Source organism: Dipteris shenzhenensis, chromosome 24 (genome assembly GCF_047967505.1).
Source record: "Dipteris shenzhenensis isolate YYH24624 ecotype China chromosome 24, Dip_SZ_1.0, whole genome shotgun sequence".
NCBI classification, from domain to species: Eukaryota; Viridiplantae; Streptophyta; class Polypodiopsida; order Gleicheniales; family Dipteridaceae; genus Dipteris; species Dipteris shenzhenensis.
In genome coordinates, this window is record NC_141619.1 from 28209290 (window position 1) to 28222278 (window position 12989).

Here is a 12989-nt window from a genome sequence, read left to right on the forward strand (position 1 = left end):
ACACAATTGACTTGGTCATAAAATGGTAGAGGATCTTGTGTATGTGCACACCAACCTTAGGTTCCTATCAAGGAGTGATCCATCTTACAAATCAAGCCCTTCTCAAACGTGGGATGTTCAAGAGGGGGGTGAAGGTGAGGAAGATGGTACTCATTCTCCGCACATGTAATTCCTAGCTAGGAGGTGGCATGGGTTTGAATTTAACATTTTGGCTATGTTGTGAGAGCCATGATGCTTAAGAAATGTTTATTGCCCATGATGGCTTGCAAATAGCCCACACATAGAGAGATGTGTGCTTACGCAATGTTGAATTGCCTATGTTGTATTGCATATGCAAAATTGATGGAGCATTTTATCACGCTTCTATGTATTATGTTTTGTTCAACTTGATAGCTTATTTGTGTGACCTGAAATAAGGTTTACTCAGCCTAGTTTCTGAGATTAGGAATCTTCCATTTCCAAAATGTTTCCCATGCCACAGCGTTTCCTACATGGAAACATTTCCTGCATCCCAGAGGATGATTGCGTCTATCATCTCAATTTACATCCTTCTCCTCATGGTTCCAACATTCTACAACAATCCAACTGCTACTATAAAAGATGATTTTATGCCCTCACCAACCTACTTGTACTGCTATTCCAGTCTACCTAACTTATATGCATTTTGTGACCAAGCCTGCGATTATCTCTCTCTCTCTATTGCATGCTTCCGCATGGCAATCCACTCTCACATGGTGTCAGATTTCTAGGTCGGCTAGGGGCCAAGGGAGGGCTGAGTTCCTGTGCACTTCCTGGGGACTTTTGCAGCGAAGATACAGAGGAGTTGAGACGTCATTTCTGAAGCCATTTCCACACCTTAGCGGCTGCTCTATTCCGCTGCTGCTGTATACCCATACGCTGCCACCTACACCCGAACCGAGGCACTCCCAAGAGGCCACTGGTGTGTACAGTCCGCCCCTCCAGTGTTCAGTCAATGAGGTCCGCATCTTTTCCCCTTGAGCCTATTTGTATCGCAGCTGTTTGGGACAGCCTGGGGCAAGGCGATTGGCCGCAGCAGTCTTAGGTGAAGTCTAGGGCAGTCTGCACACTCCAAGGACAGCCAGCAGAATCAGTATTTCATCCAAGAGGAAGAGGATAAAGGCGGCTGTTTACAAGAGCCTATTGAGGATCGTGGGCATCAAATGGAGGGAGTGTTGCAATGTCTTCCAAACAGTTTTTTCCTCATACTCTCCTCTTGTCTTGCATCTCTTTTTTCTTAGCCTTGCGGATTGTGTTTACTAGGATCAACAGTAGGAGACAAGTTTGGAATAGCTCCATAGGTCCCCCGTGTACGAGCAACGAGGACCCATTGGAGGCTCAACATGAAACTTTGGTTTATCCATAAAGCATTGTGGCAGCTTGTCCAAGGTTATGAAGGGATTCCTAAGCGTCCCAAGAGCTCAATCAACTAGGATGCTGACCGGAAGGATGACTTCCAAGAGGAGCTAAAGGATTGCGAGGATCAGGATTCCAAAGCCCATTCAGCTTTGGTCAGCATCATCACCAAGGAGGTTTCTCCTGCAACTCAGACATTGGAGAGTGCATCTGACGTTTGGTCTACACTTGAGGACCTCTATTCCCAAAACTTGACAATGCCGGTTGTCACCTTGCAAGGACAATTGTACAATCTCGAGTTCCGAAAGGGAGTTCTATGCAACCTTTTCTGATATGGGCCAAGACTCTCCATAATCAATTATTGGCCATGGTTGCTGCCTTCACTTCAACAAGTCAATTGGCATCGTTCATCCTTCCCAAGCTACCTTTGGATTACGACATAGTTGCCCGAGCATTGAGGAGCCAAGTCACCAATCACAACTAATCAATCAGCTTTCATGATTTAAGCTCCCCTTCACCTAGAGGAGGAATTTGTTATTATCTCCCAAGGGAAGCTCAAGATTACTTCAGGTGCTACTCCTGGTGGAAGTGAAGCCCTTGCAACAGTGCACAAGAAGAAGCGGAGGAAGTGTTACAAATGCGGTAAGTGAATCTAGGCCAGAGATTGCAAGTCCAAGAGCAATCTAAGGACCAAGACTCAGTGTCAGATATCACCAAGAACCTCGTTTCTGTTGGTCAAATGGTTGAGCAGGGCTTGCAGGTCAGATTTAATCCTCATGGATGCTAAGAGACTGACCTACGTAGCTTGTGCCTGACTGTCCCTCGACAAGGGCTCACAAAGGGGTCACAGCATTCTACTCCTCTACTAGTGTAATCCCCTACTATATATACGATTTTCATTGCGCCTCTGTGTAGATTCTCTCTCTCTATTGCATGCTTCCGCACTCACAAGAATTGCACCTCCTTTTTTGTCCTACTTTTTCATCTTTGTCACCAAGCACATCCTGATGTTTGTGGAGCACACAAACGATACAATAAGTGGGAAAGCAGCAAGCACACCTGACAAGAGACACGTGTGTAATGAGTGAGTTTTGATTAATGTGCAATGCAAAGCATGGCAAAGTAAGGGAGCACATGGGCAGGTAAAGCAATCAGTGGGAATAGCTAAACGGTGGAAAATGGGATCAACAAGGTGTATAGAGTAGCATGAGAGTCCAATGGGTGTGGAGCACTAGGTCATGTGAGATGAAGCAAACAACGGAGGACCAGTGACATGGGACATAACACAGTGGGTTTGAAGGAAAAGGAGTGCAAGGGAATGAGTGAGAGAAGAAACATACTCAAGCCAAGGAAGCTCATTCCCTTTCTATAATTTCACAAATCCACACAATTTTCAACTTCCATTTTTTGGGGTATTCATTATGTGCTTGGGGTATTCCTTAATATGCTTGTCTAGAGATAAGTGCAGTGTATGCTTTACACAAGGTGATTAGCCCAAGAAATTTCCCTTCACTTCAGAAAAATTAAAGCTTTAGTTATGAGTCACATTCACATTGCAACTCTTTCGGCAATATTACATAGGTTCGAAATTTCTATTGTATTTAGACTGCTATTTTAAAAGAAAACATATTGAAAATATTTATTTGGTTCTAAAGAAATGCTGCAAAAAGATGAAACTGCATTTTTAAGAAAACATTCCAAGACAAATGTTTGCACAAAAACCAAAGTGAGGCTCAGCTTTGTCAACACCATACTATCATGCAGATCAAATTCACTAGGCTTGTCTTGTAGCTCTTTCCGCAAGGCTCCCTTTGCCCTCAACAACCAGTCTTGCATCCTATCCTGTATAAATAATTGCAGCACTTTTAGATGCACGCCCAATTATGGAAAGTATAATATGCTCTCTCTCTCTCTCTCTCTCTCTCTCTCTCTCTCTGTGTGCGTGACTATCGCAATGGAAGAGGAAATATCACAAATAGGCATAGTGATAGTTTTGGAGACATGGGAGCATAACCGAAATGAAACTCTAGAAATACAAGGTTTCTTGAAAACATCAATATCGAACACCAAATAACACACAGGAGGGCGGAGATTTGGTATGATGAAAACAGATCCGACAAATCCCGAACACCCTTCTAGAATCAAACCAGCAACTTCAGTGCTTTGGGGCAGATTGCAGCAGAGAAAACAGCTCTCATAACAATTCACAGCAATTTAGGGCCCAGCGGAGAGCAGGAAATCCAAATTGCAGTAGGTATAGTGGCCCCAGGTGGCTGGAAAACTGTTCGCAGCAGGATCTCGCCCATGGAAACAGGTTCCGCATGCCAAGAACTAGTACATATGGTGCTGGAATCAGCCATACAACACCTCAGGAAGCGTGCAAGAGTAGAAGAAGTGATACGCAGCAAGAAAAAGGGCATTGGAAGAGAGAGAAGAAGACAGTACACAGCACTAAGGCCCAGAAATAAGGGCTGGACCCCCCGAAGGTATTTTTTGCAACTTTGTACAACTAGCTCTGAGAAGAGCAAGAAGTTGAGTACAATCTTGAATGAATCTAGGAGCTCTGAGGCCCCTTCTTTTATAGACTTGGCCGAGCTAAAAGCTAGACCTACTTTTCTATAGCTACTTCTTGTAGGCCATTCTATGGGCTATCCATAGGTGCCACTTATTCCTTGGTATGTGCCTTGTAGGCCTAGTTACGTCAGTTAGGACTGTTGGTACAGTTAGTTCATGTACCACCTAGTTCAGTTAGGACGCTTAGTCCAGTTAGGGCATTTAGCCCTAGGGTTTTGTCATATTGTGAGCCTCCATTCGTAGTAGCAGCATTTTCAATACAGCAGCTCTTTTTTGGGCTTCTCCACTCATATTCTGAGCTTCCATTGCCTGCCCTAGTCTGCAGTGGTATCAGAGCAGGTCAGGGTTTTACCCCACAGCCATTTCCAACCACCAAGTGTTGGTGGAGGTATGTCTTCTTCCATTTTAGGGAAGCTTCTTGCTGGTCGGCCCATTCTCCAAGGCTCTGCTACTACCCAAGGCATTTTCCAGCCATTTCATCGCGGAAAGTTACCTTTCTGGTGCTGCTGCAGCATAGGTGACCTTTGTCTGGGCATCTGCTGCTGTTATTCAGCATATCTACAGCCTCTTCTCCAAAATTTGAAACTGTTTCAAAGCCTTTTGCTGCACCGCCTTCACACGTGTAAATTTCGTTGACTTTTGGGGCATCTACTTCAGCCAATTTTGGCATTTGCAGCGTGCGTTTGCATTTCTGAGCTCCTACAGCAGCATTTCAGGATTTGCATCTGCATTTTGGATACCTGTAGCAGCCAACTTAGGCTTTTGGCACTTGCTGGAGCATAAATAGCTGCAGACTTAGGCTTTTCAGAGCTGCTACAAGGTTTTGCAGACCTTTACAGCACTAACTTTACATTGGCGAGCCTGCTACAGCATCTACATTCACTGGCCTTGGTATTTGGGCCCTCCTACTGCTTTTCTAACACCTCGGGCTATGAGCTTTCCACCTCTAGCTCTTGCTGTAATCTTTCTGAGGTGTTTTTTGACTTGTGGGAGCTGCTCATACCCCCCTCATTGGCCATCTGCTGTCCCCTTCACCTCTCCTACAAGGCTGATCATTTGTGCTCGCATTTGGAGCACTTTCTTTGCTGCACTTTTGGGTCTACATCATTTGCAGGTACCCCTTGTGATAGCCACACATTTGCACTGAAAAGCTTTGAAGCTTGTGCAGAAATTTGCTTTTGGTTTTGGGACAGTGCCCTTCTCTCATTTGCTTTGTCAGATTGATGCTTTTGAGTATGGCTAGCAGCAAAGATGATCTTTTTGGAATGCTTGGGCCTGATGACAAGCTTGATGGCACCAATTACCCCATGTGGTCACACAATATGGGGCATGTTTTGGTTGCCAAGAATCTATGGCACATTGTTTCAAGTTATGAGGCCAAACCTACACGTAATGCAGCTCCTAGTGCTCCACCTTCTGCCTCTGGTACTACTTCAGGTGATGGGTCTTTAGGTGATGGGTCTAATGCTACTTCTAGAGCAGCTGCATCTACTACTACAGGTACTTTTCCTCCTACACAGAAGCAGATTCAGTGGGATCGTCGTGATACCAAAGCACATGCCTTGATTGCTCTTTCAGTCAAAAGGGTTACTATCCCTCATATCCAAGTCTTGCAAGACAAGGGAAACAAAACATGTAGAGTTGATGAACATCGTAGTTCACAATTCCTGTAAACCTTGTGACATCGTAGTCACAATTGCGACGCCAGAACAACCATCATTCACGTAACCAGTAACACTGCTGAGCATCGTAGCTCAGTCACAACCTCCTTCAAGTATCAAAGCTATTCAAAATCAGAACGCCCAATCTTGATCAGGCAGGTCATCAGAGACCAACCCCGCCATGTGCTCTGGTGGTGTCGAACCTTCAACAACACATAACTTCATCTTCTCTTTCTTCTCAGCCATATCCTTTTGTTTTTTCACACAAAACCTTTCGATGTGGCCAATAATAACACAAGCGTGTCTGCATCTTTCGGTTGTCTTTTGCAACATAGGCAGTGTCTCCAATAAAAAGATCTTTTTCACGCTTATCCTCACTCAGCAGCAATCCTACACAATCAATAATATCCGCCTCGTCATCTAATCGCAGAATTCGAGCAATTTCATTGTATCGGGAGGGCAAGCTCTTCAGTAGTATTGCTTTCTGATCATCTTCTTCAACTTTGGACCCAATCTCATTAAGCTGCTTCAATATTGCTTGCATACAATTCAGAAATGTCACTAGATCTTCACTATCACTCATGCGCAAATCGTAGAGTTGTTGCTTCAGGTTGGCCTTGGAATGATGCATCTTGACTCCGAATAAGGATTCGAGAATTACCCAGTTTGCTGCAGCATTCTTCGTCACGTCTAGATGATGGAAATACTCTTCTCCCAATGCTCTACCCATCATACCAATGGCCTTATCATTATCCCTCCTCCATGTACGCTTCTCTCATTCACCAGTTGTCGGTTCTTTTTCAGTATTAGAGACAATACCCCATGGGCCTGCATAAACTACAGCTTAGTGGACAACTGTCAGCTTACAAAATTTCATCCAGTAACTTCACAATAGATGCCTCAGTCTTTGTCTGCTTCAAATCCATTAATTGGTGGTAGAATACCACATGGGGAGGCATGACCAAGGTCAACGATCCACGTTGACCATCCGACCAGGTCGGTCAAATTGCCCTAAAAGGCCTATATAAGGGCAGCCCCTTGGCTCCTTCAGTCATCCACATATGTAGTGCACTATTCTCTCAATTCTAGTAGTGAGCAAGAGAGAGAAAGAAAGAAAGAAAGAAAGTTTATTAAAGTCCTCGGAAGACCGATGGGTCTATGAGACTGTGAAAATCCTGATACAACAAGCTGTGGTAGTGGAGCTACTAAACGAGCATCCATACCAATGCAAAATGCAAAAATGCAAAATGGCAGTACTAAGTCCTAACTACAACATAGTCATGTCAATGATCGACTATATATCAATCTCATCATCATCCTCGGCAACAACAAGATATTAGGATGGATGAGGCAGTAGAGGCATGAAGTCGGCAATAGAGTGCTGTCGCCACTCAGAGGTGCTGTCCTGGCACGTCTCCTGGTCGTAGCTCTGCGTCTAACCAGGGCTACTGTGACCCCCGTCGGTCGAGCTCCGACTCTAAACAAGGAGGGGATGTCTCCAAGTGTGATCTGTGTGTCGACCCTCAGTCTGAGCTGTCGGGTCACGTGCTTTGACGGGTCACAATCATGTCAAGGCCTCGTCTCGTTGGGGTCCATGTGATCTAGGTGAAAGAAGTCCATGATAGAGCTCTGAGAGGGATCAACCAAGGAAGAAGTATGCTCCTGTCTCCATGCTCAGAGTATCCTCTCGCGGTGTCTAAGTGCCTCATGAATGAAACCTGCCAAACACCGCTGGTCTGGGTAGGAGAGGAAACGGGCTAAAATCCCATAACTATCCTTGAAGAGGCAGTGGAAACATCCTCGGATCTCACAGTACACAAGACACCTGAAGATGAAATGCTCCTCTGTCTCAACCTCCTGTATGTCACACAGTGTGCATATGCGCCGCTCCCTGGGTAGTCGCTCTGCTCTACCGCTCTCGATGCGAAGTCTGTGTGAAGAGACCCGGAACTCCCCAAGAGAGATCCTCAGCGAGTGGGGTAGGTGAATCTGTGTGTATCCTAGTGGGTCAATGAAACCATCCGCTGTGATATGTAAGAAGTGATATCTGTAGAAGCTAAGCTTCACTGGGAGTTCACTCGGTCCCAACCAGGTCCGAAAAGTGTGTCACGGTTAACCTAGTTGACCTCGTGTGATAAGAGGGGAGAAAACGGAGCATCCATGCTAAACTGGAAGGGAGGTAGTCTATCCATGTGGAGCCCCAGTCGCTCAAACGATCTCTCTCTACGTGCATACCAGCACCTCTGATCTCCTCCTGCTGCAAGTGCCATAGAAGAGGATAGAGCTATCCATGGTAGCCTGCTACGCCCCGAGGTATAATCCCCATATTTCCTAACTCGGTACAAATATGTGATGACCTGAAATGCAGCATCTAGCTGTAAAGGGGGTGATCCAAACTCAACCTGAATGATCTGGTGAGGAACGGTTGACTTAGCGCGAATCATCCGTGATAACATGAGAACCTGTAGCCGCTCCACACAGGCCCATTGAATCATCCGTGATAACATGAGAACCTATAGCCGCTCCACACAGGCCCACTGTATATCCAACAAGTCTGGCCCATAACAAGGACTGATGTACATCCCCGCTAGGCGAGCCAAGGAGTCAAAAAGCAACCCCTTGGTGCGTGAATCCTGAAAGTGCGAGTGGAAGCACTGCCTCTCTAGTCTGACCAATGAGGCATACCCTCTACTCAAGCATGCCTGCATCGCGGGTCTCATAGTGAAGCTCGGTTCGGAGAAGATAACCCCAAGATAAGTCTATGATGAAACTATCTCAACAGATGACCCCGCAAATGTGAACTGCTCCTGACGCATGATGGCTCGAGATGTATTGAAGTCATGACCTTAGTTTTACCCAAATTGACCTTCAAATCATGAGACTCACAAAAAGACTGTAGTGCGTCTAGGTGTCTCTAGAGCCCCTTTGCTGAGGAAGACAAGAGAGCCACGTCATCTGCATAGAGCAAAATCTATATCAGCGTGCCCGCAAGAGAGCAACCTACACCCCCTGTGTCTGCATCACTATCTCAAGCTCGTCAATGTAGAGACCAAACAAGGTAGGCGACAAAGGACACCCTTGTTTGACCCCGATGGGACGCATGATCTCGTCTGTCCACCCGGATCCTGTCCGAACTCTGCCAGAAACTCTCTCGTAAAGTGCCATGACAGCCCAAATGATCTCCTAGTCATAACCCAAGTCCTGTAGGCGCCGTATGAGGCGGGCTCTCAGGACCGTGTCAAATGCCTTGCGAAAATCCACAAAGCGACAATAAACCCTATGCTTCCATGACCTCGCCTCCTCGATGATACATCTGAGCGTGAGAATGTGGTCCATGGTTCCATGATCACGCCGGAATCTGGCCTGTCCTACTGCTCTAAGTCCTCGACACTCCGCAAGTCTGCTAACCTCGGAGTCAAGTACTAATACATAAATCTTAGACATGACATGTCCAATCATAATGGTCCTGTAGTTCTCCGGGCTCATGGGATCCCCTGCCTTGTGGATGGGTGAGATAGTGTTAATGGTCCAAGTGTGTGGAAATCCCAAACAAACCGCTTCATTAAAAAGCTTTGCTAAGATCGAGGCTAGGAGGTTAATCCCATTTGCAATGAACTCAGTGCATAGCCCCTCATGATCCTTCGCTCGGCCATTATGAAGTTTCATTACGACATCTTTTACCCCTCCTCTAGTGAAGAAGGTGCAGGATGTGGGACGAGGCATGTGTGAGGGGTTAAGGACTGGCTGATTTGGGATGTCATAAAGTGTGCGTGCATAATCAAACCAGATCTGGGTGTCAGTGAGTGGCGGAGGGGACCGTCCTTCTAGAAATCTCCGCCAGAAGTCCTTAGAGTTATTACTAAACTAAATGTTCAGTAGCTCCTCCTCGTTCCGACGAACAAAGTCTAGTTTCTTCCTCCGTATCAGTCTATGGTATTCACGTAGCATATCTGGTGCGCTTGGAAGACTGTTTTTATTCGAGTCTGAGTTGACGGCGTAAGGCCTTACACTCATCATCGTACCAACTATTACAGGGTACGGTTCCACGGGGTGGTGGGCAAGTGGAACGGGTGGTGTGGAAAAAAGCGTGAATGGCAGCCTCATGTAGTGAGCGGGTGACAAGGGCAGCACGATCCTCTAAAAGGGGTATGAAGTCAATATAAGCGAGAAGTATGTACAGACGGCCAAAGTAAGAAGGTGAGTGATCCCGATCAAAGCGTATATCGTGGTAGGTGGAGTAAGCTCTGAGTGGGGTGGAAGGTGCTATGCGAAGGGAGGTGGAGATGCGAAAGAAAAGGTATGTATGATCAGCCCTTGGGGGGAGAGGTGCTACAGTGAAGTCAGTAATGCGAGATGTAAAGACAGGGGATCCCATGATGTAATCAAGAACACTGGAGCCCCCCCATGTGGAAAGCATGTGAAACCACCTGAAGCGGGCCATCTATCAAGACCATTATAGATAATCAGATCATGTATCCTGCCGAGGTCTAATAGGACCTGCCCATAAGATGAGAATGGACCTCGCCTGTCAGCCAAAACCCATAGCATACCTGCCTCCTCAAGGTCAACATCTGGCAGTAGAGTGGAATCATCTCTGAAGTCAAGAAGTGTCCCTGGTCCTCGCGTTGAAGTCCCCCACCAGAAGGACTTCTCCGCGGCTAGAAAAGTCAACGATGGATTGATAAAGGGCAGCAAATGCGGATGTCTCATCATCATCTCGAATATCTCTAGCAAAGTAGAAGACCTCCGGGGGAAAGTAGCAAACTGCGACAAACAAATCCTGGCTGTCCATGTATCGTATCCGGATCTAAAGAAATCTGAAATGTGTATCTCTCTGCTCTACTGAAATGATCCCCCGAAGTGTGGATCTGAAAAGGACTACAACTCCACCTGAACCTCGAACTCCTCATATACCCCTCATCTCATCTCTATAGGTAGACTCCCATGTATATCCGCTGACTAGTGGAAGAGGGCGCTCTGGACTCTGATGTGTCTTTGTATAGAAGACTATGTCGTGGCTTGTATAGGATTCCGAGAAGTTCCCTGGTTCTGACCATAAAGTACCATTACACTTCCAAATGGTGCAGGGCAGGGTCTCGGATATCTGAGTCTCATAGACCCCTCTTTCCTATGTAGGGGAGGGGGCAGATGCCCTACGGGGGCCTGTAAGAAGTCGTCCCTCTCGTACCACTGCCCACTTCCCCTCCTTCCGGACCTGGTCCCGCTGCTGCAGCAAAGAGCGCCTCTCCTCAACCTATAGAGGTGTGAGGTCCTCATCCACAGAGATCATTGGCTGATCTCGAAGGATTGACCTGTGTCGTAGAGCTGAAAATCGTGCCTGAGTGTCATGGAACCATATGATCGAGGGTTCCTCTCGGTTGGAATCTCTCCCCACCCGCCATGCCCTCTCTACCCTGTGCGCAGCCACACCTAGGGTAGCGGCCACGAACGCAATCGCATCTACCATCAGTGTAGCGTCAGTGCGTGGGATCCCGCGTACTCTAATGTTGAGAGCCTTACTGGCTCTCTGCTGCTGCTCCATGAGAGTAGCTGAAACGGTTACCCTTGCGAGTTCTCGTTTGGCCACGTCAACCCATCTGAAAGTCTCCTCAATAGCAGATTGCATGCTCGCAATCTGTGCCTCGACCACCGGGGTACTCCATGGGACAGTGTGTATGGCTGTGACCTGTTGGAGCTGCATGATATCCTATCTGAGTCCCTAAATAAGACCCGCCTGCTCTCGAATGGCCCTGCGCGAGTCAGCTCCATCTCACGCTCACTAAAACTATGTATCTCTGTAAGCAAGGTCTCACGGGCCTCTGGTGTATCAGCCCACCCATGTCCATGCTGAAACTATGGTGACTGTGGCATGAAAGAGTGGGATTGAGTCCGAAAACTGGACGATGACTGAGTGAGGAACGGAGATGACAATGGAATGGATGAGGCAGTCCCAATGGGGTGTGGGAGGGTGGGCTGACTAAAAGGGAGAGGGGTGAGGGGAGAGTGAAGCATAATGCCTGACACCTCCGAAGTAGGGGTCATAAGCTGTGCGAGAGCTGTAACAGGAGAAGAGGGGAAGGGAACAACAACCGGCGCCATGGGCATGAGTATGTCACTGATCGTAGATGTAGAGGGAGCTGAGACTGGAACTAGAGCTAGGCCTGAAGCGGGGGCTGAAGTCGAAGTAGAGATAGAGATAGAGGAGCTGAGGCTGGAGCTGAAAACGAAACTGACACAGTAGCGGGAGTTGAGGTTGAGGTAGAGATAGAGGTTGAAGACGCTGAGGCGGGTACCTTTCCCTTGCTGTCTACCCCGAGTCCACTTCGGTTGTAACGTGTGTTCACATCCTCCAATTTCAATTGTGTCGTTTACTTTTTTTTGTTGTTGTTATTGTCGTCTTTCATGGCTTTGTCTCCCATTTCTCTTGGGGTGTGGGTGCAGGTCTTAGTGTCCAACCGGGAGCAGGAGCACCGGTTTCCCCCCCATAATGGGAGGCACGTCCAGTGCGAGGTGGTTGTTTGGTTTGTTTTTTTTTTTGAAGTTTATTAAAAAAAAGGGGTGGCGAAGGTGGCAAGGGGAGCAGAGAAGGGGGGGGGGGGCGGGGCGGTGGATGAGCAGAAAAGGAGGGAGGGAGGTGGCTGAGTGAGGGGCTAGCGGGGAGCAAGGGGTTGCTGAGGGGAGCGAGGGGCTAGCGGGGAGCGAGGGGCTGAGCGGGGAGCGAGGGGCAAGGGAGCTGAGCGGGGAGTGGAGCGAGGGGTGGCTGAGCGGGGAGCGGGGAGCGGGGGAGCGAGGGGTGGCTGAGTGGGGAGCGGGGGAGCAAGGACCGAGGGAGCGGGGAGCAGGGAGCGAGGGAGCTGAGCGGGGAGCAGGGGAGCTGAGCGGGGAGCGGGGGAGCGAGGGAGCTCAGCAAGGAGCGAGGGGTGGCTGAGCGGGCAGCGGGGGAGCAAGGAGCGAGTGAGGAGATGATTGGTGCAAGCTGCTGGTACTGGCCGACTATATTGGTATTCTCCCTACTATATTGGTATTAGATCTTCAGATTTTCTTTCTTCAGACAGGGAGGTGCAGTTCAGGGACAACTGTGGGTTTTATGGTACAGACAAATCCAAAAAGGACACCATGAGTACTAGTGACAAGTCCAACACCGGTGGGGAAGAAGGATCTGCTCCCCAAGCGTCGCCACCACAGAATCCCCCCCCCCCCCTCCCCCGGCCACAGAGGCCCCAATTTGTTGGAGATAAGTGCACACTAAGTGTACTATTTCCCTAGTCTACATTTGTCTAAGTCTAGTCTAGTCTTTGTGTCTTGAGTGTGTGCCATGTGGCACCTCTACAATTATCCCATAAGCACTCTCGCTTTATGTCTTGTACTTTGGCCCATATA

The 12989-nt window shown here is 47.8% G+C and overlaps 1 protein-coding gene across 1 annotated transcript in view; it reads right to left on the bottom strand.

Annotated features, from left to right (window-relative positions):
• The window catches only part of NRPA2 (nuclear RNA polymerase A2), a 117942-nt gene that overhangs the window by 86086 nt on the left and 18867 nt on the right, over window positions 1-12989 (bottom strand). The window contains exon 13 of the mRNA XM_087395438.1: window positions 3129-3216. Within this exon, the coding sequence (XP_087251564.1) occupies window positions 3129-3216 (88 nt within the window). The remainder of the gene's footprint in view (window positions 1-3128; window positions 3217-12989) is intronic.